This window comes from Pituophis catenifer, unplaced genomic scaffold (genome assembly GCF_029215685.1).
Source record: "Pituophis catenifer annectens isolate HBS135680 unplaced genomic scaffold, rPitCat1.0.hap2 SCAF_10, whole genome shotgun sequence".
Taxonomy (NCBI): domain Eukaryota; kingdom Metazoa; phylum Chordata; class Lepidosauria; order Squamata; family Colubridae; genus Pituophis; species Pituophis catenifer.
Genome location: NW_027256890.1, coordinates 30,723,079 through 30,749,502, shown reverse-complemented (window position 1 = coordinate 30,749,502; position 26,424 = coordinate 30,723,079). Strand labels below are relative to the sequence as shown.

Genomic DNA, 26,424 nt, shown 5'->3' with positions numbered 1-26,424 from the left:
GAATGATGAAGGGGGGGAGCAGCTCCCATCCTGGGAAAGATTGTGGTAGAAATTTGCTTTCAGCTCAGAGAAAAAGCAGGTGAGGGAAAATCTCTAAGAGGGACATCTTAACCTGGGATGGTTACAAGAAGCCTTTTTCTCCTCCTTTCAGCATTAATACCTTTTACTCAGTGTGAATATTCAGGAGTTTTTACCCAAAGCAGAAATAATTAATTCTTGCTTTAATGGAATTTCATTGTTGTTGTTTGCTACTATTTCAATAGTTTTAAGGTGTTGGTTGTTTGGGATGATTTTAATTTTGGATGCCATATTTATTATTTTAATGTTAATATTTATGATCTTAATATTTTAATATTTTACCTTGTTTTTATACTGTAAGCTGCCTAGAGTCGCTTTCAGGTGGCTTAACAACAACGTAAAACATTAAAACATTAAGATAATCAATATTAACAAAATTGGCAAGGTAGGGGGCAAAGCACAAATAGGTTGGAGATAGAATCTTTCCTTAAATTGATCAGTGGAGCGACTTTCCTCCAGGGTTTGTGGGTGCTCTAGCACTGGAGGTTTTTGAGAGGAGATTGGACAGCCATTTGTAGGGAATGGTCTCCTGCTTGTTCAGCATGTTGGACTAGAAGACCTCCAAGGTCCCTTCCAACCCTGTTATTCTGTTATATAAATGAATATGAGTGGCGTGGCATACAATGGAATGGAACAGAACCTCTCATGTGCTTCTCTTAGGGCACTGACACTCCTCACCACCATCTCACCTTGCTGGATGGCTTGTGTTCAGCCTGTCAGAGACAACACCAACTCTTTCTTCACCTTGTAGGTGTGCCCCATGCTTTTCCTTTCCAAATGCAACCTTTTGCTGGAAGACCCCTTGTTTCTTTCCACCTATCTTCTAGCCACTCTGGATGAGAATACACTCTTGCTCCGTAGACCTTCCAATTTTGTGTCCGTGGATTTCTTGTATCTTGGATCCTATCAAGGCCCCTATCAGCCACAAATGACAGAGGAAGCTCGATTCTCATAGAATTTCATTCCTTAGGTTTGATATCAGCTAGGTAAGAGAATTCTGGAAACTAGATAAAAATGCTCCATCCTCATTTCTTAAGTGACAGACTTTCCAATGGAAGGATTGATGACTTGCTGAGGCACCCTCCATAAGATCTCCCCATTTGAGGGGCCCTTCGTCTTCCTCTTCTGTTGGCCTCTTTTCTTGCTGGACTTTCCCCAGTGGTCAGCCTTAGCTCACTTTCTAAATGCTATGGCTACGTCATGTCACACTTTAGGACCACATTGATTAGCAACAACAAGCTAGCCACTCCCAGTTGTCATCGTAACCTGAGGACTGCCTTTACGCAGACAGTCTTACGGGAAAACAATAAGAAATCAGGGCCTAAAAAGGAAAACAATAAGAAATCAGGGTCTAAAAAGAAAAACACTGCAGGAGACAGGCAAGAATTCACAGTTGTCAGATGCAAAGCTTGTGGCATATTTAAGTGTCCGGTGGTATTAGCCCCAAAGTGCCAGCTGGAAGAAAAACCAAGTGCTGTTGATACAGAACAGTAACACTTTTTTATTATTTTTCCCCACGGTTTTGCAACTCATGAATAATTGCTTGTTTATTGTTCTATTGAATTGGATATATTTTCCTTCTACGAATCATATTTATATTAGTATGGATTAATATGCATTATAATAATCATGCAGATATGAACATAGCCTGCCTGTGGCTGTGTCTGGACAAGGTAGGGAAAGTGATCAGGAGCTGAGTATCTGCACCATAATACTAGTCACTAATTCTGAAACATTTTTTGGGCTTCAAGTCTGTTTTGACCCTCAGTGGCTACCTGAAGTGGGATGACCCTGGGGAAGGAGGGCAAGAGATGCTGCCTGGGAAACCCTCGGGCAAGGGGGGGGGGGGGGCAGAGACTGAAGGTCAAGCAGTGAAAAATGAGGGCAAAGAGGAGGTTTTTACTTTCAGACTTGCAAAAGTCTGTTAATGTCTCTGTACAATGCAGGTAGTCCTCAACTTACGAGCACAATTGATCCCAAAATTTCAATTGGTAAGCAAGATAGTTCTTAAGTGAGTCACGTCCCACTTTACTACCTTTTTGCCACTGTTGTTAAGTGAATCATAGGGTCGATATGCCAATCTGGCTTCCGCCATTACTTGGCTTATGAGAAGCCAGTTGGGAAGGTTACAAATGGTGATCCCATGACCCCCAGATGCTGCAACCCTCTTAAATACATGCCCGAATTCTGATAATGTGACCATGGGGTGCTGCAATTGTCATAAAGTCTCTTTGTTCAGTGCCATTGTAACTTTGAGCAGTCAGTAAATAAATGGCTGTGAATCGAGAACTACCTGTAAAGCGATATTGGCTCATCTGCTTGTGTTTTCTGTCTGGTTTACTGGAAGGGCTGACACTACCTGAACCTGAAGTCTCTGCACATTTCTTGCCAACATTTTGCAGAAGCAACTTGCCTTTGCCTCCTTCCTGGGGCTGAGATACCTCAAAGTCACCCAGCTGGCACGGGGTCTACAGGAGGCAGGAATCGTTTCTAATCCACTGCCTTTTAAGCACTACCCCAGACTGGCTCTTGCTGAGCAGTAATGCTGACTAATAACGTGGAATTGGGGGAGAAAGGAGGCTGGGTGGGGATTGGGGAGTTGGGGGTGGCCTTGTGGTAAATTGCAAAGGAATAAAGGTCTTCCAGGAAAGTGAAAAAAATCTTCAAAGTTAAACATAGTTTCTGTTCTTCAAATACTGAACAGATGCTGCCCCCCAGTGGAAAAGAAAAGAAAGAAAATACTGTACAGTATATTCACTCGCATCATCACGTTATCTGAGAGCTAGTTTGGTACAATGTTTAAAGGCATCAGACTTAGAAACCAGTTGGCTTACTTTGGACCATCTCTCTGCTTCTGCTTCTGCCTCTGCCTCTGCCTCTCTCTGTCTTGTCCCATGCAAGTCATATGCATGAATCTGGTCCATTAATGATCAGTGCAAATCAGCGCCAGATCAGAGTCAACAGACTTCAAGGGGGGCTGGACTTAGGTCTCTTTTGGGACTCCAGACTGATGATGTGTTTTGCTCCGCCCTCGGGCTCAGCCTGGTCATCATCTATGGGGGGTGGGGGTGGGGGAAAGAAATCTAAGTTCGACATTGATCCATTTTCTGAGTTTATACAAGGCATAAAGGCTAGCCCAGCATCCTCGGCTCTCACAGCAGAGGAAGCGAGCCAAGAGATGGGCGTTCTAGCACCCCAGACAGGAGGGGACAGTGGTGGGTATGGCTGCCTGGAATCCACTGCCCAAGCGCATCTGTGGGGAGTCTGAATCCCAGCTTTGAGGCGCATTGTTGCCGGGGGGCAGAGCTGCAGCAGCAGCAGATCTGCTGGACCATCCTGGGGCAAAGCTGGTTTCAGGAAGCACAAGCGGAAGGTCCCCTCAGGACAGCGCAGACTTCTGGGCCCTCAAAAGGGCTGCTCCGGGACGGCTCTGTTGCTGGTCTGGCTCTTGCTTTTCCACCTTGGAGCCTGGCTGGGGGATCCGATGGAGCTACCTCCCCTTGCAATCGCACCTCTTCAGCCAGGTCTTCAAGTAAATATTAAGTCTGACCCCAGGAGTTCTGGGTGGCTGCCTGTTTTTATTCATTTTTTAAAATTCTATTTATACCTCCATCACTGACCACTGGGGATCCCACTCTGCCTCAAGGAGAAAATAATGTGGTAGAATTACTCACAGAATACCTCAGCATCACTTGCTGTCCCAGGAGAACTGCCCTGCCTGAAATCAGATGTAAGAACGATGCCCATTTAGCTTGCCTTTGAAATGGAAACCAATGGTGAAAGCGCTCCCCCCTCCTCCCCCTGGAGAATCCAAGAGTGTCTCTGCAGCTTCTTCCGGCTCTTCTGCTTGGGGCCGCAGCTGATGCAGATTCAGCTTGGAAGAGGCTGCACAGACACTCCCATTTTGTGAGTAGGTTGGAGAAAGGGGCCTCGAACCTGATGGGCTTAGGATTGCTTTACCAGAGGACTTCATCTTCCCTGCTGCTCACATGGCCGGGTGGGTGGGGGCAGGCTTTGACAGAAATGGAACACCGTCCTGGCTGTCCTGTGGAAAACGCCTCTCCGTTGCTTAAGACCTTCTTCATTCAGAACATATCAATCTTTATCACCACCATTAAGTTCACAGCTTGCTTTTAAAATTATTTTTAACTATGCATGTTACTGCATAGAAGAAATAATGAATTCATGGAGGGCTAAGGATAAAGAAACAGTGTTTGGGAATTTCCATTTCCCAGTCAGGCCCTGAGACCATAGATTTAGGCAAGAACAGCCCAAACGACCTTCCTGCTCCCCGGCATAGGAACCTTTGATGCAAAAGACGTGATGGATTGATTGCTTCCGTGCCATCGTGCCATTATTGACCCTCAGCAACAACAGAGACCGATTTATTTTCCCCGTGATGATCGCTGGTCTCTCAGGCCTTTTGGCAGAGCCTCCGTTGCCACTGTGCCCAAGTGTGTCCTATCTGCTGCTGGTTGTCTTCTTTCCCTCTCTTCTTCCATTTTCCTCTGCAGAGAGCTGGTTATGTGTCTGAAGAAGGATCATACGAGCCTGGCCACTTGTGCCTCAAGTGGGCTGATTTGTTCAATGATCCATTGATTTGTTTTCTTGGCTGTCCTCAATATTCTCAGCGGTCTTTTCCAAAATCAGAGTTCAAAACATCAAAGTTCTGATGTTAGCGCTCTTCATCACCTGCTTCTTCAGAGTCCAGCTTTCATGGCCATACAGTGTTGGAGGGAATCCTCCAGCTTGCAAGGTTCTGATCTTTGTGGGCCTAGACGTAGCATGGGCATTGACTCTCAAGGGGCTGCTCTGCCCAAGCTACGTCTGCAGAAGTTTTCTTGCCTTTTTCTTTCTTGTCGGTGGTTGATCCTGAAAGGCAGAAGCTCCCTGCCCTTTGTATACCTTCATTGTCAATTCTAAGGTGCATTGTTCTACTTCTCTCCTTTAAATTTAGCAGAAAAAGTCGCTCTGTTAAAAGATGATACGATTATCTTAAAATTGTATTGGAAATGTATTGGCTTGAAGATGGGGCCAGACAAGAGATTTGTAGAGTGTAGATGCAGTTTGGGGCTCCTTTTGTGTTTCTGACAATAGAGCCAGAGCATGTGGGGTGAAATCCCCAGAAGCCCCAAAGGAAGCAGGATGAGCGCAGAGTCTCATCTGAGCTTTGTATTGACAAATCTTCCTCCAGATCATAACTTTGCTCACAAACGTATCCTTTCCATCACCCAAGGCAGGACACAAATGGAGTGGTTCCTAGATAGTTTGGGGTATTTGCTTATTTCAGTCCCATCTGTTTTAAAGCCATCGATGAATGCCGGTATCCAAGTTAGACCAGTCCAAGTGGAGAAGTGACGGGAGAAGCTTCAGGACTGTCATCTCAGTGGACCTTCCTTGTGCTTCCCTCTGGATTTCTGCTGCTAGAAGCAAAGGGCTGCCATGGGCAGCTGCTTTCCTGCCCTGTGTGTGGCTGGTTGTAAAGGTGATCAGGCTCCCTGCAGAGTGCCTGCAGAGAGCCCTTTGGTGGCAACTGCTGCTCCCTCCCTCCTTTTGTAGGCCTTTTAAAGACAAGACTCCGTTTCTTTTGACCCTGGATGCCTGGCCCTCGTCCAGTGGTGGGATTCAAATAATTTAACAACTGATTCTCTGCCCTAATGACCGGCTGGTGGGCGTGGCCAGGGGTGTGTGACAGCCAGGACTTGGCCTCTTGCATCCCCCTGGGAGGAAAAATGGGCCACGGGGTGTGTGTGTGTGTGGATGTGCTGCCCCCCCCCCCGTGCCCTGTTTTGGGCCTCGTAGGCCTCCCTGCCTACGTGGGAGCCAAAATGGGGCACGTGGGGACTCCTGGAAGGGACAGGGAGGGGAGGGGCCAGCCAGCAGTTTAACTACCGGTTTGCCCGAACCAGCTGAATCCCACCATTGCCCTCGTCCCATTTGCTATTAATTATTGCACAGAAACATAATTCATGGAGGAAGAGAAGTCTGCTCTAGCAGCTATTATGTGAACAGCAAAGGTGCTACAGGTGTTGAGACTCTAGAAAAAGTGCAGAGGAGAGCAACCAGGATGATTAGGGAGCTGGAGGTCAAAACATATGAAGAACAGTTACAGGAACTGGGCATGGCTAGTCTAGTGAAGAGAAGGACCAGGGAGACATGACAGCAGCCTTCCAATATTTGAGGGGCTGCCACAGAGAGGAGGAGGTCAAGCTGTTTTCCAAAGCACCTGAAGGCCAGACAAGAATAATGGATGGAAACTGACCAAGGAGAGATTCAAGCTAGAAATGAGGAGAAATTTCCTGACAGTGAGTATAATCAACCCATGGAACAGAACTTGCCTTCGGAAGTTATGGGAGCTTCATCACTTGAGACTTTCAAGAAAAGATTGGACTGCCATTTGTCAGAAATGGTGTAGGGTTTCCTGCTTGAGCGGGAGGGTTGGACTAGATGACCTATAAGGTCCCTTCCAAATCTGTTAATCTGAGTATCTGAGGTACTCAGAAGGGCTGTAATCAGTGGCTCTGCCCCTCTGGGCCAGATGCTGGGCCTGCTACCTTCGTTTGGGGGGATTTAGCTGGCTTTGGCCAGCAAAGGTGAGTCAGGCTTCCAGTCTCATCCAGCAACGGGCTATCCAAAAGCTCTCTGGCTAGCCAAAGCCAGAGAGCCAATGCAGAGTTCAGAAGAGCCTCCTCGTGCTGTTGAGGGATGCAGAAACGGAGCCATCCGTAGTGCCTCTCCTTAGCATCCCCTCCCTCTGCTCTCCCTTCCCTTTCAGACCAACATCCCTTTCCTGCAGAATGTGCTCAGTAATGATCAGTTTCTCCATGGCACTGTGGACACCCAGTTCATTGATGAAAACCCAGACCTCTTCCATCTGCGGCCTGGCCAGAACAGAGCTCAGAAGTTGCTCCACTACCTGGGTAGGTTTAGAATCCTGCCCTCAAAAAGGGCCCCAGACTGCGTCCCCCCCCCCAACGCTCAAGGAAGGAACCCAAACCCTTCATGACCAATAGTTACCTCTTTTTTGCATCCAGCAGAGGGGGACCCACCACCACTGCTGTTACTATTAAGAATCCCCCCCCCCCTTTAACCAGAATCTGCTTTCCTGTCGCTTAAACCCTTGTTCCACACCCTCCCCCTGGAGTGGCAGAGAGCTTGGTTTGCTTCTGTGTTCCCTCCCTTCAGGTCCTCGATGGGTTCACGCATTGGGTTTTGACTGGGCAGGGAGGGAGAAAGGAAGCCAAATAAATTTGAACCATCATCTTCGGCACTTCTTAGAAACGGAAGGGCAGAACCAAGTTAGGGGATGGGCAAAGCCTTTCTCTCATGCTGCAAGCATCCAGGAGCATCTGCAGGCAGTCCCGTCCATTGACTTCTCCTCCTTTTCCTTTCCAGGACACGTCATGGTAAATGGCCCCACCACGCCCATCCCTGTGAAAGCCCAACCTTCGCCCATTGACCCGGTGGTGCCTGCGGTTCCCTTAGGTGAGTTGCTCCCTGAAGCCGTCTTGTTTTCCAGAAGAACTGGGGCAGCCTCCTCCAAGCCATCTGGCTGCAGCAAAGAAAACGCTTGGCTGGACGTTCCTCTCTGCTGGCCACCATGATTTTTTTTTTTTTAAATTTGATTTATATGCCGCCCTTCTCCGGAGACTCAGGGCGGCTTACAATGCGCTAAGCAATAGCCTTCATCCTTTTTGTATATTTATACAAAGTCAGCTTATTGCCCCCACAAACTGGGTCCTCATTTCACCTACCTTAGAAAGGATGGAAGACTGAGTCAACCTTGAGCCTGGTGAGATTCGAACCTGCAGTAATTGCAGGCATCTGGTCTTAATAACCAGCTTAATAACAGGGTGCCTTAAACCCCTGTACTACCAAGGCTCTATTGACTAGCGCTGGCTTCAGGAAACCACTGCTGCCGCTGCCCTGAGTCACAAAAGCACTTATTTTATTTTATTTTATTTTATTTTATTTTATTTTATTTTATTTTATTTTATTATCATTTCATTTCATTTCATTATTTCATTTCATTTCATTTCATTTTATTTTATTTTATTTTATTATTTTATTTTATTTTATTTTATTTTATTTTATTTTATTTTATTTTATTTTATTTTATTTTATTTTATTTTATTTTATTTTATTTTATTATTTTTTATTTTATTTTATTTTATTATTTTATTTTATTTTATTTGTATACCGCCCTTCTCCTGAAGGACTCAGGGCGGTGAACAGCCAACAATAAAATACATACATACAAAATTTGAAAAACAGAACTAAAATCCAATTAAATAATTTGGCCCAGACAGATTAAAACCCCAATCAATTTAAAACAGATTTAAACTTTGAAAATTAAAAGATATTGAAAATATTAAAATATTAAAATTGTTTAAAAAGAGGGAGAAAGTTAGGCCAGGCCCGCCTGGTGAAATATAAAGGTCTTTAGAGCGCGGCGGAAGGTGTGCAAATCCGGGATCCTCTGTATCTCGGGGGGGGGGGGGCTCATTCCAGATAGTAGGTGCCCCCACAGAGAAGGCTGTCCCCCTGGGGTCCGCTAGTTGACATTGTTTGGCCGACGGCACCCGGAGGAGCCCCTCTCTATGAAAGCGTACCGGCCGGTGGGAGGCTATTGGTGGTAGTAGGCGGTCCCGCAAGTACCCAGGTCCTGGGCCATGGAGCGCTTTAAAGGTGGTAACCAAAACCTTGAAGCGCACCCGGAAGACCACTGGGAGCCAGTGCAGCTCGCGCAGGAGGGGTGTTACATGGGAGCGCCATGTCGCTCCCATTACCACCCCCGCGGCCGCACTCTGCGCCAGTTGGAGCCTCCGATGCTCCTCAAGGGGAGCCCCATGTAGAGAGTGTTACAATAGTCCAGGCGGGAGGCCAACGGGACCATTTACGGCCAAGGATGGTTAATTGCTTGCTGACCTGGTGGGACTCATAAACTACCCAAATCTTGGGCGACTCTCTGCAGCCTCCATTCCAATGTACAGTAATAGGGTTAAAAACAGAATTCGAACACAGCAGCACATAATCCCAACCACACGCAATAATCTTTTGATTGATTTGATTTGATTGGTAGAGTCACCCACCTTGCCAGAGTGGCTCTGGGAAGCTCCCAGCATTGAGAAAACATCAACCAAATGGAAGCGGATTAAAACAGAAATACAAGCATATAAAATCCATCAATAAAACCTCATTAAGAGCCAAGGTGGCGCAGTGGTTAGAGTGCAGTACTGCAGGCTACTTCAGCTGACTGCTAGCTGCAGTTCAACAGTTCAAATTCCATCAGGCTCAAGGTTGACTCAGCCTTCCATCCTTCCGAGGTGGGTAAAATGAAGACCCAGATTGTTTGGGGCAATATGCTTACTCTGTAAACTGCTTAGAGAGAAAGCACTATGAAGTCTAAGTGCTATTGCTATTGCTATTATAATGAAGTAATAATCCATTCTCCAACACTGCATAATTCTTCTGGAGAAGTCAAGCCTTAATGGCCTTTGAGGGAACAGAGACTCGACGTCATCCATATAAACCTGTTGAGGGAATGGAAGGAAAGGTAGCTGAGAGTATTAACTTGATCGAGAGATCTAGTCCTTCCCTCTCTCCCCTGGAGAGGAAGGAGCCCCCTTGCCTCATCTCATCTGTTCTTTGGCATCCAGAGTTCCCTGGCTTTGCTCAAATCCTCCAGGGGAAGAAAAGATTTATGCCGCATGTGCTCATCCCTTAAATTATTTAAATAGCAATTTTATTAAATATTACAATAAAAAGATAAAAACTAAAACATACTAAAAATGAAGTAATATAAAGAAAAATAATGCAGAAAAGAAGGAAAAAAGAAAAATAAGAATAGACTAAATAAAAAGAAAAAATATAAATGATTTCTCCCCTAATAACAGTATAAACAATTTTAGTAAGCTATCACTTTCTCTTAAAATACAACAAATATCTCTTCTCATATCTTGTCTCTTACCATAAATGAATATAAAGAGCCGTGTTGTTCACTCCTGCTCAGCAAACGTCCATTAAGGGTTACTGGAGATAACAACATCTCTATTTTAACTTTGGTTGAATAAATCTAACTTATATTCCTTTCCAGGGATGGTGGACGGCGGACGGCAGGGGTGTCAAACTCGATTTCATTAGAGGCCGCATCAGGGTTGTGTTTGACCTTGAGGGGGCCAGGGTGGGTGTGACTAGCTTGAGGTCACTCGTATCGGGGGCACCTGTGGTGACGCTGGGGGGATCCATTGTCTCCATCAGAGGAAGGTGAGACCAGAGAGAGCACCAAACCCTTGTCCTCCAGAGGAGCCTCGCTGTCCCTCTCAGGCCACACGGAGGACCAGGAGACTGTCCAGAGCCCTAGGCAGCAGAGGGCAAGCGTCCAGGGCACCGGGACCCCCCAGCTCAGCCCAGCCCCACTTATCTTGTGAGCTTATCTCCTCCTCGAGGCTGCTGCTGGCCAGGTTGCTCATGGTGTGCGTGGGAGGGCAAAGTGTGTGGGTCAGAGGGAGACTCATGCCTCTCCACGCAAGGAGACCTGACTTTGTAACCAAATAATCTTCAGTGATAAGATGGGAGACCACCAGGAGACGTCAGGAGGAGGAGACAAGGGGATTGTGAAAGGGAAGCAGGGGTGCTGGTGGCCACGTGCTAAACCTTCCTTCCTTCCTTCCTTCCTTCCTTCCTTCCTTCCTTCCTTCCTTCCTTCCTTCCTTCCTTCCTTCCTTCCTTCCTTCCTTTTTCCTTCCCTTTTCATTCTTCTTCCTTCCCCTTTTCCCCACTTTCCTTCCTTTTCTTTGTCTTTCCTCTTTCCCTTTCTCCTTTCCTGTCCCTTCTTGGATGTTCAAATGCAAAAGGGGAAACATTTATCCTTTTCTATTGTTTTGCTTTTAGTTTGTTTTGCTAGCCCTCTGCCAGCGAAAATGGAGCTCGGGGGGGGGGGGGGGCTGTGTGTGGCCCGCCCGGCCCCATTTTCATCTGTGATAGCCTCCTGCAGCCCTCTGCCAGTGAAAATGGAGCGCTCCATTTTTGCTGGCAGAGAGCTGCAGAAGGCCGTCACAGCTGAAAACGGAGCCTGGGAGGGCCGCCTGCAGCCCTTCTGCACTCCCTTTTTGTTGACAGAGGCACTGCGCGCCAGACCTTCACTGTTTCCAGGATGACCCCGTGGGCCAGATCCGGTTTGACCCCCCTGCTGTAATACAACTACATTCCTTCAGCGCAGCAGGCAGATTCTCCCAACTGAAGGATTTAAATTATATATTTCTCAAATTAAGATGCCTACCAGTGAATCGTTAAAATAGCACAGGGTGATGGACTACTCAAAAGTGTTCATCAGGAATGAACTAGAAAATTAATGCAGAAGAAGCCAAGAACAGGTCTGTTGCCATACTGATGGTTGTGACTGGGCTAAAAGCCACTCCTTGTGAAACCCAGCATCTCCTTCCGGAAAGGTCAATAGTCCACTCCCTCACAAGGCTGCAAGACATTGCTGGCCTTTTTCCCCAAAGGCCCAGAGCGTCCTCTGGTCACTGCAAGTCCGAGAGAGGAGGCCTTCTCAGTGGCCTGGTCTTGTCCGTCTAGTAGATAAGTCAGCTGGTTGGGGGAAGACTGGGTGCAATTATTTCAACTCTGCCCCTGACTGGCTCCATTCTGAGCCAAAGTTTGAGCCCTGTTGGGGTTGGGAGACTATCAGGTATGCCTTTGGGATGAGCCTCACATTAAAATACAGGGAGCCCTCACTACACATCGTAAGCCACATAGTCATAAAGCGTGACATGCTGACTTATCATGGCAGTTGCGTCAGTTAAGTCAGGGGTCCCCAACCTTTTGGACCTCAGGGACCACTAAATTCATAATTTTAAATCCCACGGATGATCTGCCTAAAGACCAGCTGGGTGGGTGTGGCTAGGTGGTCATGTGACTGGGTGGGCATGGCCAACTCGATGGCCAACTCGATGTCACTCACATCGAGGGGCGCCTCGCCGACCTCTCACCTCTCACCTGCCAGCCACTCCTCACCTTTCCGCCTGGGCTCCTTAGGGCCCCAACAGGAAGCAGTTGTTGGAGCTAAGCAGCCACCAAGAGAAAGAGTTGGCAAAACAGCTGCTCAGTTCAAATTGGATCTGACCGAGAAGGAGGCTCAGCAGAAGCACCTCACTCGTGGTGACTAGGAGCATAGGCTTTCCAAGCAGAGGGAAGACCTGCGGGAGTGCAAGGCCAGGTACCGGTGCCTGGAGGCTCAGCAGCCTGAGATGGTCAGCCAGTACCAGACCATGATGCAGTCCCACTGGAACGAGGCACTCCGGCTCTTTGCCACCAGAGGCACTTCCCTCCAGCCTTCTCCCAAAGCCCCGCATCAGGAGGCTGAAGTGGACCCCAAGTCAGAATTTCTGCCCCCCTCCAACCCACACAAGAAGACCCCAAAGGAGGAGACTCCCTGCAGTAATACAAACGTTCATTGCACGTATCCGGCCCAGGGGCCGTAGTTTGAAGACCCCTGATTTAGTGCAATGTAAAAAAATGCAAATAATTTTTCTGCGGACCACCACCAAAATTTTCTTGCGGACCACCAGTTGGTAACCACTGAGTTAAGTGGATTCCACATAGTCATTTTGCACCTTGCTGTAAACTTCCACTTTGTCTTTGCTTGTTGGAAGCCAGCAGTGAAGGGCTCAAATGGGGATCGTGGGACCCCCGTTGTAATTGCAAGCTGATTGCCAGGTACCCGAATCCTGATCATTTGGCTACAGGGACTCTGACATCTCCTCATTCTGCATCCATTGTAATGTCAGACTGTCACTAAACAACCTGAACAATAACATGGGGTGGATTTTGCTTTTGGTTTTTCATTTTTTCGGTTGCCCTCTTTTTTCTCTAAGTAATTAAATGCCGTTTTCTTCTTCTTTTTCATTATCTAATAGTTCTTTTTAAAAAAGAATATTGTTGCTGTTGTTAGTTGCGAAGTCATGTCCGACCCATCGCAACCCCCTGAACAATGTTCCTCCAGGCCTTCCTGTCCTCTACCATCCTCTGGAGTCCATTTAAGCTCATGCCTACTGCTTCAGTGACTCCGTCCAGCCACCTCATTCTCTGTTGTCCCCTTCTTCTTTTGCCCTGTCTTTCCCAGCATGAGGCTCTTCTCCAGTGAATCTTTCCTTCTCATTAGGTGGCCAAAATATTTGAGTTTCATCTTCAGGATCTGGCCTTCTAAAGAGCAGTCAGGGTTGATCTCCTCTAGGACTGACCAGTTTGATCACCTTGCAGTCCAAGGGACTGGTTTATCCTGCACTCTTCTTGGCAGGGTGATGTCTCTGCTTTTTAGCATGCTGTCTAGATTTGCCATAACTTTCCTCCCCAGGAGCAAGCGTCTTTTAATTTCTTGGCTGCAGTCCCCATCTGCAGTGATCTTGGAGCCCAGGAAAATAAAATCTGTCACTACCTCCATTTCTTCCCCATCTATTTGCCAGGAATTGAGAGGGCCGGGTGCCATGATCTTAGTTTTCTTAATGTTGAGTTTCAAGCCAACTTTTGCACTCTCCTCCTTCACCCGCATCAAGAGGCTCTTTAGTTCCTCTTCACTTTCTGCCATTAGAGTGGTATCATCTGCATATCTGAGGTTGTTGATATTTCTCCCGGCAATCTTAATTCCAACTTGTGATTCATCTAGCTACGCCTTTCTCACGATGTGCTCTGCATATAAATTAAATAGGCAGGGTGACAGTATACAGCTGTGCCGGACTCCTTTCCCAATTTTGAACAAATCAGTGGTTCCAGGTCCAGTTCTCACTGTTGCTTCTTGACCTGCATATTGGTTTCTCAAGAGACAAATAAAATGGTTTGGTACTGTCATATCTTTGAGAACTTGCCACAATTTGTTGTGATCCACACAATCAAAGGCTTTAGCATAGTCAATGAAGCAGAAGTAGATGTTTTTCTGGGACTCCCTAGCTTTCTCCATGATCCAGCGTATGTTGGCAATTTGATCTCTAGTTCCTCTGCCTCATTGAAATCCTGCCTGCGCTTCTGGTAGTTCTCAGTCCACATACTGCTGGAGCCTAGCTTGTAGGATTTTGAGCATAACTTTACTAGCATGTGAAATGAGTGCAATGGTGCAGTAGTTTGAGCATTCTTTGGCATTGCCTTTCTTTGGAATTGGAATGTAAACTGATCTTTTGCAATCTTGTGGCCACTGTTGAGTTTTCCAAATTTGCTGGCATATTGAATGTAGCGCTTTTACTGCATCGTCTTTTAAGATTTTGAATAGCTCAGCTGGAATACTGTCACCTCCACTAGCTTTGCTGTTGCTCAGACTTCCCATTTGACTTCGCATTCTAGGATGTCTGGCTTGAGGTCACCCCATGGTTATCAGGGATGTTAAGCACTTTCTTGTATAGTTCTTCTGTGTAATTTTCCCCCCTCTTCTTAATCTCTTCTGCTTCTGTTAGGCCCCTGCCATTTTGGTCCTTTATCATGCCCATCTTTGCATGAAACGTTCCCTTCATATCTCCAGTTTTCTTGAAGAGATCTCTGGTCCTCCCTATTCTATTATTTTCTTCTATTTCTTTGCACTGTTCATTTATGAAGTCATTCTTATCTTTTCTAGCTATTCTCTGGAATTCTGCATTTAATTGGGTGTATCTTTCTCTTTCTCCCTTGACTTTTGCTTCCCTTCTTTCCTCAGCTATTTGTAAGGCTTCCTCAGACAGCCATTTTGCTTTCTTGCATTTCTTTTTCTTTGGGATGGTTTTAGCTGCTACCTCTTGTACAGTGTTGCGAACCTCGGTCCATAGATCTAATATCTTAAATCTATTTTGTCACCTCTACTGTATATTCATCAGAGATATGATTTAGTTCATACCTGAATGGCCAATGCTTTTCCCTACTTTCTTCAATTTAATGGCCTAAATTTTGCCATGAGAAGCTCATGATCTGAGCCACAGTCAGCTCCTGGTCTTGTTTTTACTGACTGTATAGAGCTTCTCCAACTTTGGCTGCAGAGCACATAGTCCATCTGATTTCTGTGTTGACCATCTGGTGATGTCCATGTGTAGAGATGTCTCTTGGGTTGTTGGAAAAGTGTGTTTGCTATGACCATCGTATTCTCCTGACAAAATTCTACCATCTGTCTTTTTTAATTGTTTCCGTTGTTTGTGTGGAGGACTGGTATTTAGCAATAGCACTTAGACTTATATACTGCTCCACAGTGCTTTTACAGCCCTCTCTAAGCGGTTTACAAAGTCAGCATATTGCCCCCAACAGCCTTTCCCTTTACTTGGAAAGCATTAATTTCCTAGGAGGTTGATGTTTGATAGAAGAGAATATTTGTGGCTCAGGATTGAACTGGGGGTTCGATCCCAGTGCCGGGTCTCTCTTGCGGGCAAGGGCAGAGCGGATCCCTACACCCAACCAGCCTCTTCACAAAACACTTAAGCTTCCTGGAGAGCCCATTCAGCAGCTCAAGGGTCTTAGGGATGGGATGGCAATGACGTCTTGAGGATACTGTAGATCAGTTCAAACATTTAGAAAAGATCTTTCTGAGTATGGGAAGTTACTGTATTTTTCAGACTATAAGACGCACCGGTGTATAAGACACACCAAGATTTCGAAGAGGTAAGCAAGAAAAAAAAAGGTTTTGCCCTCCCCAGCCCACAGGAAAGGAGGTTCCCCCAGCTCCCTCTGGAAAGGAGGTTTCTGCTTATTGGCCCAGTAATAACAGCATGGATTTCTGGGGGCAGCTGGTGAATTGGGGTTGTGAGTTAGTGAGTTTTTATATATTTCTGGGTTGTTTTTTATTAATGTGTTGATATTTATATGAAAATGTGTTTTTTCTATGTTCTTTAGACTGGATATAGTATTTAAATTGTCATTGTGAGATTGTCTTTTGTGGCAAGTAGAGTCATGACTGGCCCTAAAGGAAAAGGGGAAATGTAAATCCTAAGTGTTTTGTTTTCCTAATTTGACCTCAGCCTGCACAATCAATTTAGCCAAATCCAGTTTTACAATGTGTGCATTATTTTATGAACGAAACTTAGTTTCCTTAAACTTTGCCTGCAGGCTGTTTTAGTGGAGGAAAGACTGGGGCGATTTTTCTCCTCTTCCCCTTTAGGGGAAATATTTTATTCTGCTTCTTTTCTTGTTCTGTGGAATAGTTTGTTTGGGGAGGGGGCCCTTCTACATGAGGATGAGCCCTTCTCAGCCCACCAACCAAGCAACAGAGGTTTGGTTAACCTTTAATAAGCCATTTTGCAAGTGGCTGCTGATCCTAATTGGAATGGTGGTCACTTCTGCTTGCAGCACAAGGGCATCTGAGGAAGATCCCTGCAGGGGCAAAACCTGCTGTTTCATGAGCCTGAGAGTCTCTCTCAAGAGGCCCTGAGCTTGAGGCTATTTGCTGTGTTGGCTGCAACAGGCTCTGGAATGCTAATGACATGGACTCCAGTTGCACACCAGCACGAGAAGAGGCGAGGAGTTCATTTGCCAGTTATAAAATTCTTAGTCCACTGGGCTCCCTGTTCTTGGGAAAGGAGTGAGATTTTCATTACCGCTTTCTGTGCTTTGCATATAATGCAATCCTTTTTCTGCAACAGGGCAGCCCCCCACCGGCTTCCGGGATGTCCTTCTCAGCGAGGGCCCTGTGGGCTTCGCCAAGGCCATTCGCCAGCACCAGGGCCTGCTTTTAATGGACACCACCTTCCGAGATGCTCACCAGTCACTGCTGGCCACTCGTGTTCGCACCCATGACCTGAAGAAGATCGCCCCCTTCGTAGCTCACAACTTCAGTAGGCTCTTCAGCATCGAGAACTGGGGAGGTGAGAGAATGGCTGGGGTCCCCAGGGCCCCCCAAGAAGCCTGAGAGCTCCTGTGAGGAAGCTTGTGAGGAAGTTTCTGGCTGCCAGGTTGATGGCTGGTTGAGATGGGGCTGCCCATGTTAGTTCTGAGAGGACTTTTGCAGCCAAGGGCTCACGATGAAGCTGGCAATTCAGGTCTGAAATAAATGGACAGGTTTATCCTGCCTGCAAATAATCACCACAGACAAGTAATAGAACTGTGAGCCTGAAGGAAGACAAAGCAAGCTTAGTATAATACATGGTCAAAGACAGCAACTCAGAAGAGTAAATAAAACAACAAAATTACCCAAAAAGCTTAAGAATGGCATAAAAGGGATATCTTAAGCGAGGATTTGGCTTTTTGTTACCTTGCCACAGCCTTCTGACAGGATTATACAAACGTTACAATTCCCAAGCCAAGTCAGCAGAATAAAGGGCCCCATTTTCTCTAATCAGAGCCTGGGAGGGCAGAGTATTGCAGCAGCAGCAGCAGCAGAAAAAATAGGTGGTAAAAGTAGTAATAAAGCCTCCCTGACAGTGGTGGGTTGCTCCTGGTTCACACTGGTTCACAAGAACCGGTAGTAAAAATTTGTAGTAGTTTGGAGAACCGGTAATAACATTGGCTGGCCACAGCCCTGAACCGGTCCCCGGTCCGGTCGCCGCTCGCTAACCCCACCCACCTCATCAGAGGCTCTTTTTTTTTTTTTTTTTTACTTTTAAAAGCATTTTTTTCTACAATCTCTTCGGCCGAAAAAATGCTTTTAAAAGTAAAAAAAAAAAGCCTCTGATGATCGCGTGGCTCAGCTGGGATCGTCAGAGGCTTTTAAAAGCATTTTTTTCTACAACCTCTTCGGTCGAAGAGGTGGAAGGAAAAAAAATGCCTTTAAAAGCCTCTGGCGATCCCAGCTGAGTTGCCTGATCATCAGAGGCTTCTGAAAGCATTTTTTTCTGCAACCTCTTAAGGTTGTAGAAAAAATGCTTTTAAAAGTTAAAAAAAAAAAAAGTTGGCCACGCCCACCCAGTCACATTAACCCACCACCAAGCCACGCCCACAAAATAAGCCAGTAGTAGTAAACCAGTAGTAAAAAATTGTAGAACCCACCCCTGCTCCCTGATTGGTCAGTGAAGCAGCAGGAAGCATTGATTAAACACAGCAGCCAATCATTGTGGGGGTGGGGGGGGTGAGAGTTCTGTGGTGCCAGACCTACAAGGGAGTAATATAATGGAAAGGGATTCAGCCAGTCCCTGGTCCTGAGCTACATGTGTTCTCTCCTATTAGAATGTATAACTGTGTATGACCATTTTTCTGATGGTACTTAATTCCTCAACCAGCAACTGTCAGGTAGAACTGAGTGGGAAGGGTGCAATGTCAGACCTTTTGCCTGGAGCTGGTTTTGGAAAAAGGTCAATCACCACAACTTAACTTCCTCACTTCCAACCCCCAGAGTTGAAACTATCTTCTCAACAACCTTCCCTAAAATACCCATTGGTGTATAGCTTGGTGACCAAATAAAAATTGTTTCTTGAGGCGTCATCCCTCAAGGATGCATCACTACCAGGGGGATCCTACCACACATCATCTTGGGATAGTTTTTGTACAATCATAAGCAACACGGACCTTTTAAATGAACCCACCTGCAACTTTGAGGATCCTCCCCAGTTCAACTCTTTTCGGATGACCAAGCAGTCAACTCCATGGGACGTTTACAGTGAGGCCCAACTTGGAGCAGATCTCTTCTAAATGACTTTATCCAACAGAAGGCCTCTTTGTCCAGGAGAGACTGGGTCACCTTGAACAAGCTGCCAGCCCAGCTACTGGCAGATGGAAATGTTGCCTTTTTTGCAATAAAATTCCAACTCATATAATGACCCACATGTGGTCCCCTCATCCTTATTAAATCTGCATCTTCAGTCTCTTGCATGTTCACCTCAAACTCAGATTGTTTTCATCCAGATCCTTTCCTGATGGCTCTGATTCTTTTCCTAGGTCTGTGATATAGCTGAAAGACTTGAGGAGAGGCTGTTTTGAAATGAGTGAGCTGCAGATCTGCCTACTGTGTTGACCTTTGAATTTGGCCATAAGTTCGGCTCCCGTAGGCCTGAGGCTCTGTGGCGTATAGAACTGGTGGAATTAAGGGCCTTAAGCAGGGATGTTGCTGTGAAGATGGCAATGCTGGTGGACAAGAAAGTTGAACTTGGCTCAGACCACTTGACCAAGGACCAGTTATCAAACTTGCTGCTGTGCCAGCTGAAAACCTTTTGGGTTTTGGAGTTGCTATAAAAAAAAACAGGCTCTGTGTTCCCTTATGTATTTTTCTTTCTGATAACCAAGGGAGGGAGCTCCCAAGGAACCCAACTCTAGGATTTCAGATAAGTGCAGGAGACTTCTCGCTGATACTCCTCTCCCTCCCTTCCAGGTGCCACCTTTGATGTTGCCATGCGCTTCCTGTATGAGTGCCCCTGGCGCCGGCTACAGGAGCTGCGCGAGCTCATCCCCAACGTCCCATTCCAGATGCTGCTGAGGGGGGCAAATGCGGTGGGCTACACCAATTACCCAGATAACTCCGTCTTCAAGTAAGTGGTGCGCGGCTTCACCTGGGCTGTTTCCAGGTGCTTGAACAAAGGGTTGCCCCACTTGCCTTCTTCACGTTTTTCTCAGAACTGGTCCTGCCTTTCTGAGGTTTATTTTGGCAGTTATACATTTTATGCTCAAAAAGCTCAGCTTTTGTTTTTGCATGTTTAAATCCTCTCTATTCCTTTGGTCCCTCCTGGAAGTTCAGCCACTTTGGAGGAAAAGCCCAATTGTGGCTTTCCACATTAACCCGACATCCTTGCTAGACTGTATCTGCCTTCAGATAGATAGCCTGCTCCCTCCCTCCCTCCCTCCCTCCCTCCCGGGCAGGCCGTGAGGTAGAGCCTGGGTTTGGCGCAGGGGCAGCTGGCCGGCCTTGGCTCAGGGCTCCTCTCCGTCCCCATTGCAGGTTCTGCCAGATGGCCAAAGAGAATGGGATGGACATCTTCCGCGTCTTTGACTCTCTCAATTACCTCCCTAACATGCTGCTGGGGATGGAGGCAGCTGGGCAGGCCGGGGGCGTGGTGGAGGCCGCCATCTCCTACACGGGGGATGTGGCTGATCCCAGCCGGACCAAGTACACCTTGGATTACTATGTTAGCCTTGCGGAGGAGCTGATCAAAGCCGGGACTCACATCTTGGCCATCAAGGTAGGCAGGCAGGGAGGGAGGGAGGGAGGACGGGGAAGGCTTTGCCTCCATACTTCCACTCTCCCCTGCCCCAGGGGTGGGGGCACGACACACCCGTTTCCATTCTTCCTCATGGCATTCCAACCAGGAGGTTTGGAGCTGAAATGAGAGTCCGAAGGAGTCGGTTATTCTCCTCCTCCTCCTGGCCTGGCTCCAGAAGGGAAGCTGATGCCCATCCCTCGACTTCAGGGGATCCGTCTCATCTGCAGCTGCACCTCCTCCCTCCCTCCCTCCTCCTCCTCCTCCTCCTCCTCCTCCTCCTCCTCCTCCTCCTCCTCCTCCTCCTCCTCCACGCCTGCAGCCTCTGCCCTTCTCTCTTGCAGGACATGGCTGGAGTCTTGAAGCCGCAGGCCTCCTCCATGCTGGTGGGGGTGCTGCGCAAGCACTTCCCCGATGTCCCGCTTCACATTCACACCCACGACACTTCGGGTGCTGGCGTGGCTTCCATGTTGGCTTGTGCTGCTGCTGGAGCTGACATTGTTGACGTTGCGGTGGATGCCATGTCGGGCATGACTTCCCAACCGAGCATGGGCGCGATGGTGGCTTGTACCCGTGGCACAGAGCACGACACAGGTCTGAAGCAGGAGCAGAAGGGGTTCTCGTCTGCCCCACAAAGGGCAGCCCAGGCCAGTCTGCAGCCAGGATTTGGCCCCCTCCCATCTGGCCTGGGGGTTGCAGCAAGAGAATGAATGCCAGGTCCTTGAGCTGCTTTAAGCGATTATAAAATCGTAATTCCACAAAGAAATTAAAAAATCTATATATTTAAGGAATAGCGGCCAGTCAGTCCAAGTGAACCCACAGCAACTTACACCAACCTTTAAAATTAGAATTATAGAAGAGCCCACAAAAACAGAAGCAGAAAGAAGGTGTGTGTGTGTGTGTACGTGTGAAACAATTGGCCTCTGGCCAGGGCCAGGGAATTCCAGCCAGGGCTGTCCCTGCCCTCGGAAAGCTTGGGGATCAGCCAGCCGTGGCTCCCAGCCTGCCAGCCCTTGAGGTCTGAGAAGCGAATGGAAAAGAAGCCATGGGCAGACATCTGGCTTCCTATTAAGGGGGGGGGGGGGGGCGCTCCAGTTCTATGATTCTCTTGTGGAGCCGTTCTTCTCCATGCCTGTCTGGCACAAGGAGTTTCCTTGCAGGTGGCCTTTTGGGCAACCTAAAGTCCTCAGTCCTGATAGTTTTATTCCTCGTACTTGTTTACTTCCAGAGGGACGTTATTTCTTCCCGGAGGAGCTTTCTGGCTGTTTGCTGAACTGCCTGGATGTCTTCTGGACCTTTGGCGAACTGGGCTCCCCTTGGAGAATCAGGGGGCTCCCTAGACATCAGATCGGAGATCCTCCCCTATTTTACCCTCACAACCGCCCTCTGAGGCAGGTTGAGCAGAGAGAGCAAGGGACTAGCCCGGGGCCCCCAGGGCAATTCAGGAGGGGGTTCTGCAGCTGGGTCAATCCGGCCCTTGTTCAAGAGCAAGGCACCAGCCAGGATGAGAGCATCGGCCCCTGGCGCCCTCTGGCAGGGAGGACAGAAAGGGAGCAGCCGAGTGACCCTCTGTCACCAGGGTCCAGCCACCTGCAGCTCCTTAGAGAAAGGGGAAAGGGAGAATCCTGAAGGTTGTGGTTGCTGCACTGTGTTTCTGAAGACTCAACGCTGACTCAGATCTGTCCATATTCAACCTTGAAAGAAGGTTTATTCATTTGGTTAGCTGGTTGGCTCTGTCCAGAGATGGAGCTGGGCTCAGGTCTGCCCTCCAACCGCAGTCTGAGCAGAAAGTGGGTGGCAGGGCTGCCCCCTGCTCTGGGCTGATGGGAAGGATTCTCCCCCTCCCTCTCCCCAGGCATCCAGATGGAGAAAGTCTTTGACTACAGCGAATACTGGGAGGTGGCTCGGGGCCTCTACGCGGCCTTCGACTGCACGGCCACCATGAAATCTGGCAACGCGGACGTCTACGAGAACGAGATCCCCGGCGGCCAGTACACCAACCTGCACTTCCAGGCCCACAGCATGGGGTTGGGCCACAAGTTCAAGGAGGTGAAGAAAGCCTATGTGGAGGCCAACAAGCTGCTTGGCGACCTCATCAAGGTCAGTTTGCCCACCCCAGTCCTCTCCCTTCCCAGGAGGGCAGGGTGGATCTCACAAGCTCAGGCGGGCAAAGAAACTCTCAAAAAGTTTCCAGGTCTTTGCGTAATTATCTGTTTAGCCAGCGGCGTCACTGGCCGAGATTTGCCAAAGGGCTCCAGGCCTCCTCAAGGGTTGCCGGTCTCTAGTTCAAAGGTTCCTAAAGGCCACCGGCAGCTCAGACCGATGTCCTTGAGAGAGGAGCTTTCATGGCCAGAGCCTGTTCTTACATAAAGCCAAAGCTTGCCAGAGCCCGATCTGATTTTTCTGAGCGCACAGTTTGTCCCAGGAAAAGGCAGTAGCAGCTGTGACCATTGGATTCTTTGCCTCCAGCTTGGCCCTTGACAAGACGGCCTCACCCTGCCTGCTGAAGGTGCCCTTGCCCTGTCCGGCTTTGTGCCTCAATGGCTGTCGGCTGCACCTGGTGCTGCTCCTCTCAGTGTGTTCCCCCTTGCTGCCCTGTGCAGGTGACACCCTCTTCGAAGATTGTGGGCGACCTGGCTCAGTTCATGGTCCAGAACAACTTGACGAAGGAAGATGTGGAAGCTCAGGCAGACGAGCTCTCCTTCCCCCAGTCCGTGGTGGAGTTCCTGCAAGGCTACATTGGCATCCCCTACGGGGGCTTCCCAGAGCCCTTCCGCTCCAAGGTAGGAAGGGGGGCCCCCCAAGGAGCCCAGAGAAATTGTGGGGAGGGAAGTAAACCCACAGCCTTCGTGTCTCAACTTCAGACCGAGGATTTGGTATGAGGGCGTCTGTTCTTTGCCCATCAGAGACACGGAGCAGATTGCCCATTCTTGGAGAGAAAAGCTGCTACAGGGCCCTCTGGCCTTCTGCCAACCTAAGAAAACCGAGGTTTTCAGACCCCCTCTGCCCCTCCTCCCCACACCTTGATTCCTGCTTTGGGAGAGTTGAGTGGAAGGCCGGGCAAGTCAGAAGGAGGAGGAAGAGGTCATGCCAACTTTGCTCTTCCTTGTATAGGGCTGCTTCTGTGGGGCTTCCACCCCAAAGCTCATGGTCCTTTCCTAGGTGCTGAAAGATCTGCCCCGTGTGGAGGGCCGCCCTGGGGCCTCCCTGCCTCCTCTGGACTTCACAAAATTGGAGCAGGAATTGTGCGAAAAGCATGAAGAGATCACCCCAGAAGACGTCCTGTCTGCTGCCATGTACCCCAAGGTCTTCAGTGACTTCAAGGACTTCACAGCCTCCTTTGGGCCTGTCGAATGTCTCAATACTCGGCTCTTCCTGGAGGGGCCCAAGATAGCCGAGGAGTTTGAGGTGAGATCCAGAGCGCAGGAAGCATCAAAAATTTGGTTAAAATGCCAGGAGTTGGACTCTCCAGGAATGAGCAAAGGGGGAGGCCGGTCAGTGTAGGGTTAGTCTGCCCTAGTAGGAACACCCAACATGGCATTTTATTCCTTCCTTCATAAAATGCATACAACCTTCACTGCCCCATCTCACCCATGCGACTCACGATGCCCCACAGATCCAGGTCTGGCCTCCTTGTGGGGATGCCACTTAGGTGGAGGTGAAGCCTAAACTTGCTCCGGGTTGTGCGCTGCTCACTGTCTTGTGGTGCCTCCATCTTTACCTTTTTTTTCTGGAGTTGCACTTGGTAGCTCATGCGACCCGTTTCCTTATTACGGACACTTTAAAAAAACGAAAAAGATTGAAACTTCTTCAGTGATAGGATTATAAATGCAGATAATAGGGGACGGCCCTTGAAACAGCAGGGTGAGATCTAGGAGGAAATCCACTTTTTCAAAGCTCTCTCATATCACAGTTGAGGATAAAGTAGAAACCAGCAAGTGGTGAGGTGACGCAGAAGCTGCAGCAGGCCAGGTGACTCCCTTTCACAGATTGCCAGGGCCGGAGGGTGGGAAAGAAGCAGAGCCTTTGCAGAGCCCCCGGCTGTCATGGAAAGCGGCATTGAATCGCCCCGCAGCCCCAGACTGCCATGGAGTCTTCCCGTTGGTTAACCCCGGGAGCACAGCAGAGGGGCTCTTGGGAGGCCTGGGGGCTCTCTGAGCTTGGTGGTTTCCTTGCGCACGTTTCGTCACCCAAACTAGGCAGCAGCAGCCCCTGGCACAAGACTCGGTCACCCAGGACCACAGTGGTGCTGCCTTTGAGTGAAGGGCTGCAAAGGACCCACCTCTCACTCTCTTCCCTCCCCGGTGCCCTCGCAGGTGGAGCTGGAACGGGGGAAGACGCTGCACATCAAGGCCTTAGCCCTGGGAGACCTCAACCGGGCTGGCCAGAGGGAAGTCTTCTTTGAACTGAACGGGCAGCTGCGCTCCATCCTGGTCAAGGACGCCAAGGCTATGAAGGTAACAAAACAGGCAGGCAGGGAGGCAGGGCAGGGTTGGAGTCCTAACGAATTCAATCCCGGTAGATTGGATTTTGCTCTACAGAGTTATCTGTCTTCTTTAAAATCAGTGGCATTTAAAATATATCTTTTATTCATAAATGGTATTTAGGTTAATTACTAATGCCACTAGCCACAGCATGTTCTATCATTGTCACCCAATTTAGCATTTAATTTCCAATGAGCCTCCCTCCCTCCCCTGTCTCCTCCCGTCTCCTGGCACTCTGTCTTGGGCAGGAAGCAATGGAAGGAAGCCATGGCTGTCCTCCCCCCTCCCCTCATTCTTAACTTTGCCTTGCCAGGAGATGCACTTCCACCCCAAAGCCCTGAAGGATGTCAAAGGCCAAGTGGGGGCTCCCATGCCTGGGAAAGTCATCGACATCAAAGTGAAGGAAGGCGGGCAGGTTGAGAAGGGACACCCGCTCTGCGTCTTGAGCGCCATGAAAATGGAGACCGTGGTCAATTCACCCATGACAGGCATGGTTAAGAAAATTTATGTCAAGCCTGAGATGAGCTTAGAAGGGGATGATCTGATCCTGGAGATTGAGTAGCCATCTCGTCCCAGGGACCTCAAAAGCCGTGGCTCCTTCTGAGGGCTGCCGAGAGGCCCTCAAATCAAGTTTCCCAGCTTTCATCACTGGACCTCCCTTTCCCTTCCCTCGACTCCTCTAGGGGAGGAGCAGGGCTGGGTTTCAGGAGGGCAGGGGACTCATTGCTTCCCCCCTCCCTCCGTGAGCATGGTGGCACTCGTTGTTGCCTTCCTCCTCCTGGCAGAGAGAAAAGGAGCTGAGTGAGAAGGAATTGCTGTGGCCATGTGCACATGTCCCCCAGCCCATCTCTCTTCGGCCCCCTTTTCCTGGAGGCCGTGAGCCTGTTTGGCAGTAGAAGGGGCCGCTTCTGTCCCAGGCGGGAGGGTAGGGGGTCCTCCTCTCCAGCTGCCGCTTCTGCCTCCCTCCTTTCTCCTTCCTTTGTGGAGGACAATTTTTGCCCCAATATCAGCCTTTTTTCCCTCCCTTTATCCATCTGCCTAGTCCCTTCCGTTTCAGTTGCCAAACCGAGGAAGATTGGCCATGCCCAAATTTAAACTCTGGGCTGCCGCTTTGTGATGTAAAAGCCAGCTAAGCCGAGACTTCAGGGCTGCTTTGGAGGGGGTGGAGGGGCTGCCATTCCTCTTTCCACCACTGGAAGAGGCAGCGCAACCAAATCATGATTTTCCTGGGTTGCCAATTAATGGACCAATCATCTGGGCTGGGCCTGAGAATCGTGGATGGACACTTGGGTAAAACAAGGGAAGGGCAAAACTTTTAGTGGAAGCCCTTGAAAGAAATAAAACGAAACGCTATGGCTCTGTGTGTTTCTATGCATTCCTTGACGTGGGTTTCCTCTGCTACTTCAGCCTTGGCTAACTTATAGAAGAGCTTCCTTTTATAAACGGTGTCAGAAGAACAGCAGGAAATTGCCCAGCAGAAAACATTAGGAACAGGACTAGGGGGCCCTGGCTTACCCTGTGTTTGTTCAGCAACTGTTCAAAATTACCAGGGCACTGAACAAGGAGGCATCCATCTGGCATAGCAGAAACAAAGCAGACCGTGGATCGCCTTTGGCCATCTGGGTGTCCACTGTAGGCCAGGAGGGATGGCTAGGGAGGAGGCTGTGGGGTTTGGCCCTCAGAGACGCTCAGTAAAAGACATATTTATAATTTATTTTCAATGCTTGAGCTCTGCCGGGTTCGCTTTCTCCTTGACCCTCTTTCTAGTTGCTAGAAACCCTCTCCCATCCATCCCC

At 48.6% G+C, this 26,424-nt stretch overlaps 1 protein-coding gene across 2 annotated transcripts in view; it reads left to right on the top strand.

The window, feature by feature from the left end:
• The window catches only part of PC (pyruvate carboxylase), a 143,949-nt gene extending 117,966 nt beyond the window's left edge, over window positions 1–25,983 (top strand). For both annotated transcript variants that reach the window (XM_070950266.1, XM_070950265.1), the window contains exons 12-22: window positions 6,854–6,998; window positions 7,474–7,563; window positions 16,665–16,886; window positions 19,322–19,478; window positions 19,886–20,126; window positions 20,489–20,738; window positions 22,000–22,244; window positions 22,748–22,927; window positions 23,307–23,552; window positions 24,461–24,601; window positions 24,942–25,983. In XM_070950266.1, the coding sequence (XP_070806367.1) occupies window positions 6,854–6,998; window positions 7,474–7,563; window positions 16,665–16,886; window positions 19,322–19,478; window positions 19,886–20,126; window positions 20,489–20,738; window positions 22,000–22,244; window positions 22,748–22,927; window positions 23,307–23,552; window positions 24,461–24,601; window positions 24,942–25,190 (2,166 nt within the window). In that variant the 3' untranslated portion in view covers window positions 25,191–25,983. The remainder of the gene's footprint in view (window positions 1–6,853; window positions 6,999–7,473; window positions 7,564–16,664; window positions 16,887–19,321; window positions 19,479–19,885; window positions 20,127–20,488; window positions 20,739–21,999; window positions 22,245–22,747; window positions 22,928–23,306; window positions 23,553–24,460; window positions 24,602–24,941) is intronic.
• Window positions 25,984–26,424: the final 441 nt, after the last annotated feature.